General features: G+C 69.4%; 2 protein-coding genes across 2 annotated transcripts in view; both read right to left on the bottom strand.

Annotated features, from left to right (window-relative positions):
• Nucleotides 1-1,323: 1,323 nt before the first annotated feature.
• The window catches only part of NEK8 (NIMA related kinase 8), a 19,381-nt gene continuing 14,719 nt past the window's right edge, over nt 1,324-5,985 (bottom strand). Inside the window, exon 11 of the mRNA XM_035342826.1 lies at nt 1,324-1,606. Coding sequence (XP_035198717.1) covers nt 1,592-1,606 — 15 coding nt within the window. The 3' untranslated portion in view covers nt 1,324-1,591. The remainder of the gene's footprint in view (nt 1,607-5,985) is intronic.
• Nucleotides 1,324-5,985, bottom strand: part of TRAF4 (TNF receptor associated factor 4) — a 5,016-nt gene continuing 354 nt past the window's right edge. Inside the window, exons 2-7 of the mRNA XM_035342828.1 lie at nt 3,963-4,014; nt 3,531-3,635; nt 3,282-3,443; nt 2,906-3,067; nt 2,675-2,830; nt 1,324-2,286 (exon numbers count right to left, since the gene is read on the bottom strand). Coding sequence (XP_035198719.1) covers nt 1,654-2,286; nt 2,675-2,830; nt 2,906-3,067; nt 3,282-3,443; nt 3,531-3,635; nt 3,963-4,014 — 1,270 coding nt within the window. The 3' untranslated portion in view covers nt 1,324-1,653. The remainder of the gene's footprint in view (nt 2,287-2,674; nt 2,831-2,905; nt 3,068-3,281; nt 3,444-3,530; nt 3,636-3,962; nt 4,015-5,985) is intronic.

Here is a 5,985-nt window from a genome sequence, read left to right as displayed (position 1 = left end):
GGGGGGGCACCAGTACGGGGTGATACTGGGCACCAGTACGGGGTGATACTGGGCACCAGTATGGGACTGCTGGGGCACCAGCACAGGCTGATACTGGGCATCAGTAATGGACCAGTGCGGCACCAGTATGGGCTGTTACTGGGCACCATTATGGGATAGCACCAGACACCAGTACAGGAATATACCAGGCACCAGTATGGGCTAGCAGCAGGCACCAATAAAGACTGTTACTGGGCACCAGTAGAGGACAGGTGGGGCACCAGTATGGGACAGCATCAGGCACCAGTATGGGTTGTTACTGGGCTCCAGTACGGGACAGCTGGGGCACCAGTACAGGCAAATACCAGTCACAAGTGTGAGATTGCATCAGAGGCCAGTACAGACTGTTACTGGGAACCAGTATAAGGTTACATCAGGCACCAGTAAAGGCTGTTACTGGGCACCAGTATGGGATGGCACTGGGCACCAACGTGAGCTGAGGCTGGGCACCAGTCGCTGGCATTGACCAGAACAGCGCTGGCTTTTGGCACCAGTACAGCTGGCACTGGGAGTGGCCACTGGGCACCAGTACAGCTGGCACTGGGCACCGGTGTGGCACTGGGACAGCCTGGGGGGGGGGGGCGGGGTGCGAGGGGCTGCCCCGTGTCCCCCCCAGCCCAGCTGGGATCAGGGAGGGGGAACCACGTCCAGCTGGGCAGCACTAACACAGCTGTGGGCTCAGCCTGGGGGCAGCACCCCCCCCATCATACTGGGGTGACTGGGGGGGGGTCCCCATGGGGCCTGATCCAGCCGAGCCCCCAAACCACCCCAACACCCCCACAGCCACCCACCGCCCCCCGTCTGCCCCGAATTATTGCCTCCCCTGGAGCCCTGATTGCCCCCGTGCTAACAAAGGGCTGTGGGGGGGACATGGGGGGGGCTGCAGGATAATGGGGGCGGCCTGGTGCCCCCCCGCCACCACCGGTGATTACCGAATCAACCGTCTGCACCCGTCTGCCGCAGGGATGTGGGTCCGGGATTCCCCCCCCCGCCGCCCCCCCCCCCCCCCCAGCCCCACGGCCCCGGCTCCCCCCCCCCCCATGGGCAGGCAGTGGGGACGTGGAGCCCCCCCCCCGCTGTCCCAGGACCTGGCACCCAGCCGTGTCCCCTGCCCCCGGGGCAGGAAGGAGCTTCAGGCGGCCGTAATAAATACAAGAAGAGTTTATTGAAAAACAAAAAAAAACACAAACAAAAACAAAAACAAAAAAAAAAGAGGCAGGGAAGGGGGCGTCGGGCCCTGGCCCAGGGTAATAAATAACAAACGTGCTCCCGGGGGGCACCGGCTTACAAAATATGGCTCTGGGCAGCGGGGACCCGCCGGGTCCCCAACAAGGCTGGCGGGGGCCACCAGGCATTCCAGCAAGGAAAGTGGGGGGCCCAGCCCCCCCCGGCACCCCCGGGCACCTGAGAAGGGGCTGAGCACCGAGCACGGCGGGGTCCCAGCCCCAGCGGGGGGCACGGGGGCAGCCCCCCCCACCGCCTCCCTGAGAGCCGCCGGCGCGGCCACCGCGGGGTCCCCAGCCCCGGGGCGGGGGGCTCAGCACCGCGGGGGTCAGCCCGGGCTGGGCTCACGGCCCCTGTCCCCCCCACCGGCCCCCTCCCCGAATCCGGGGCTCAGGCGAGGATCTTCTGGGGGATCTCCACCGAGGCCTTGATGAAGATGGCGTTGTCCCGCACGTAGTTGCGCTTCTTGATGTCCTCGTGGGAGATGAACTTGGGGTAGCCGAAGCCCAGGGTGCTCTCGTCCAGGGAGCCGCGCGAGGTCCCCGGCTTCTGGAAGTTTTTCCAGTTGGGGTCGGGGTGGAAGGTCTCGGTGATGTGCTGGGGCTTGGAGAGCGAGGGGTCGCTCTGGTCCAGCAGGGAGAAGGTGACGCGGTAGGAGAAGGGCCACTCCAGCAGGTTGTCGTACTCGCCCGGCAGCACGCGGATGTAGACGGAGAGGTGGCTGCTCTCGCCGCTCCCGTTGCCGTTGAGGAAGGCCGAGACCTGCAGCTTGTAGCCGTACTTGTGGGTGTAGAAGGGGGGGCTGAAGAACTCGTAGTTGCTGCGGGCTTTGGCCTCCTGCAGCTTGCGGGCGTAGTCGGCGATCTTCCAGATGAGGATCCCGTCGCTGCTCACCGACAGCTCCTCCACGTCGCGCCGCAGCTCCAGGATCTCCTGCCGCTGCCGGCTCACCAGGGCGCACACCATGCCCAGGTGAGCCTTGGTGCTCTCCTCCAGGTGCCGGCCCATGGCCAGCTTGGGGCACTGCGGGGACGGCGGGGACGTCAGCGGGGGGTGGGATGGGGAAGGAGGAGGGGGTCACGGGGATGGGGATGATGGAGGGGGGTGGAGCAGGGCTGCACGGGGACAAAGGGGTGGGACAGGAGAGGGGTGGCATGGGGACACCTGGCTGGGATGGCATGGGGACACCTGGCCGGGATGGCACGGCGAGGACACCAGAGTGGCAAATTGACACCGGACAGGATGGGAACACCAACTGTCCATGTGGATGGGGCAAAGCAGAACAGGAACCCCACAAGGCACTGGACAGACATCAGAGGGCTGTGGGGATGCCGGGGGGCACATGGTGGCATAAAGATACCGGGGCGGGATGGGGATGGGGACACCGGCACGGGGCTGGGGATGCACTCACCCGATGCTTGCAGCCAGCCTCCTTGAAGGGACACAGCAGCATGGCAGTGCTGCAGCTCTCCTTCAGGTGGCTGGGCACGTCCTCCCGGGCGATGCTGGGCGTCCCGCACTGGTTGGGGCAGGGCACGGGGTACCGAGGACACTGGTACTGGTGGTTCTGGGGACAGGGGATGGCGGTCAGGTGGCGCCGAGAGCCGGCGGGGCGGCCCCGTCCCCACGGGCCCCGTCTCACCTGGATGGTGTCGAAGACGAACTCCTTGGCGCAGTAGGTGCAGGGCTGCGTGCGCTTGGGGCACTCGGCCAGGGTGTGCTGGGACAGCAGGCGCCGCATCATGCGGGCCCCGCACTTGTTCTCGCAGTACACGCTCTCCTGGGGACACGTGCCCTGGTGGCCCTGGGGACCGCAGCAGCAGCGTCACCAGCCACAGCCAGGATCTGCCCCCACGGCCAGGCTGTGTCCCCACGCTGTCCCCCATCCGGGTCCCCCATGGCCACCCTGTACCCCCTGAGACCTGGCTACCCCCCTAGCCAGGCCGTGCCCTCACGCCACCCCTGCTTGCTGCACGTCCCCCCCCCCCGCATGGCGTGTCCCCCACCCCAGTGCCCACCTCGAAGGCCTCCCCGGTGAAGTCGCTGGCGCAGAACTCGCACTTGACCCGGCGCTTGGGGCAGCCGTGCTGCACGTGCTCGGGCAGGTCGCGGCGGCTCAGCTTGGCGCTGCACCGGTTGGGGCAGGGGATGACGTTGAAGGCGCAGGTGCCAAGGTGGGCCTGGGGGAGCACAGGGACGGTCGGGGGGAGAAGGTCCGGGACACTCCGAGGTGCAGCCCTGCTCCTCTCCTGCCCACCAGCTCCTACCTGGAGGTGTTTGATGAGCCCGCTCCAGCGGCAGCCCTCCTCGCTGTGGATGCAGCGGATGGCCAGGCTCAACACTTGCGCCTCCAGCTCGGGGTCGGGGTAGATCTGTTGGGGAGCAGGACAGCACCGGGATGTCAGCATCCCCCACCAGCCCCTTCCTCCCCCCCCAAGCCCAGCGGGGAGCCGTGGGCACGGTGCCCGGGGCCGGATCCCCCCGCCGGCACGCGAACAAGCGCCCTTTGTCGGCAGCGGGTTTCCGTTTCCCAGCGCGGCGGCACAAAGGGCTCTTGCTTCCGCGCGGGCGCCCGTGCCAGGCACCGGGGCTGTGCCAGGCGGGGGCGCAGAGACCCTCGGTGGGAGACACGGGGACGTTCCCCTGCCGGCAGGGTGCCCTGGCCGTGTGCCCGGCTGTGCCTGCAGCTCCAGACTCACCTTGGCGTAGTCCAGGGGCAGCTGGTCCTCCGGGCACTTGAAGACGCCTTCGCTGCAAGAGAAAGGGGTCGGGATCACGCAGGGCTGGGGCACGGCGGTGACACATCCCACGGGACCACCCCCCCCAAGCCCCCAGCCCAGGCCATCCACGCTGCCCGCCTGGCGTGCCAAATCCAGCCCCTGGGGAGCCCTAATCCCGGCGGCAGCCGTTCCATCTGTCAGAGCTGGGAAATGCCCCCGCCAGACGCCCCCCGGGCTGCCCCCCTGCTGTTGGGGGGGTGGGGGGAGCTGGCACCATCTGGAGCCCCCTTGCGCCCCCCAAGGATGGAGGCAGGGGCCGGCGGGGCCGCGGGCAGCCCCGGGTGCCGGGGCCAGCAGCTGGGCTCCAGATGTGCAGCCCGGATGCGCGGCCCCCAGGGGCTGCCCCTCGCCAGGAAACGGCCCCGCCGGCCACCCCGGCGAGGTGGGAACGGGGTGGGGGGACACGGGACTTGTAGCTGTTCCGTGCACGGAGCGGTGTCCCCAGCACGCCGGGTCCCCACCTGGCTGCACCCCAGCAGGACGGGGTGCTCCTGCCCAAAGCCAGCCCTGGGGGCACCCCCGGTGGGTACGGCGCAGCCCCAGGCGTTGCGGGGCGCAGGACGGGGACGGAGCCCAACGGGGAGCCTGGCACAGGGCACGGAGCCACCGTCACCCCAAGGCACCGTGCCCGGGGTGGGAAGCTTTGGGCGCTGCCCATGGGGACAGCAGCAGGGACACGCAGGGACCTGGGCTCTGGCATCCCCCGGGATGTGAAGGGGACAGGAGGTGGCCCCATGCCCCCGACTGCTCCGCGTGCTCTTGGCAGGCGCTGCACTGGCCGGGGCTGCCAAGGGGATGCAAGATGTTGTGACCGTCCCAGCAGTGCCACCAGCGCGTGCTGGCCTGGGATGTCACCGGGATCAGCTCGGTGACATCTCCCATGGCCACTGCGTCCCGGTGCTGGGGACCAAGGGATAATGGGGACAGCAGCGGGGTGCGAGCCCTCGGGGCACGACCACATCCAGCCTGGCTCTGCCACGTGCCCGCTGTGTTTGCTGGGTGTTCCCTCGGGACCACCACCGCCACCAGCAGCCCCAGGCCACTTTTCGGGAGGTGGCATCGCCCCACGGCTTTTGGGAGGGGGCACAGCGGGGTGGCAGCACCGGCCCTGCCCAGTATCGGGGTACGGGGGCCGTAATCCCCACCGGGGCGGGGGTCTGGGGCGCGAATCCCCGACAAAGCCTCCCCATTCCTCACGCTCGGCCGGGCAGGGACTGTGCTGAGGCAGCACCGGGGGCACCGTCCTTGCCTCTGACCTTCGTGGCGAGCTGTGGCGAGGGGGCAGGACCCCCCCAGCCCCAAATAGAAGGCTTTTTTGGGGGGGAGGGAGGGGGGGCGCACGGACCCCCCGTGTCCGGAACTGAGCCCCACGGCCCCGGGTGGGTGCGGGAGCGGAGGCGCAGCCTGGCACCGGCCCCGGGAACGCCCGGTTTCGTAGAAACCGGCCTCGGGCAGCCCGGTGCCCCCCCCCACACCGGGGACCGGGCAAAGGTCGCCGGAGCGGGGCGAGGCTGAGCCGGGGGCGGCGGAGGGCGGAACGCGGGGCCGGGGGCGCAGCCGGGCTCGGCCGCGGGGCTCCCCCGGGGATGGGGGGGAGGGGGGAGGACGGGGAAAAAGGGGAGAGGGACCCGGGGGGCTCCAGGGGGTTTGGGGGGGGCTCCGGGGTGCCGGGGTGGGTGCTGCTTCCTTCCTGCGCGACCGGGGCAGGATGTTGGAGGGTGCTGGGAGCGCGGCGCTTCGCCTGGCCTTCCTCCTCCTCCTCTTCCTCCTCCTCCTGCTCTTCCTCCTCCTCCTCTTCCTCCTCACTCCCCCCGGCCCGCTGTCACGCGTGGGGGGGCGCCCCGCACCCCCCTTTGCCCTGCAGCCCCCTCCCCGAACCCCAGCAGCCCAGCAGCACCCATCCGGCGCGCCCGCACCCTTGGGGGGGGGGGGGGGGGGGGGG

The sequence above is a fragment of the Oxyura jamaicensis genome, chromosome 19, assembly GCF_011077185.1.
Source record: "Oxyura jamaicensis isolate SHBP4307 breed ruddy duck chromosome 19, BPBGC_Ojam_1.0, whole genome shotgun sequence".
Lineage (NCBI taxonomy): Eukaryota > Metazoa > Chordata > Aves > Anseriformes > Anatidae > Oxyura > Oxyura jamaicensis.
This window is presented reverse-complemented; position numbering and strand designations above follow the sequence as displayed.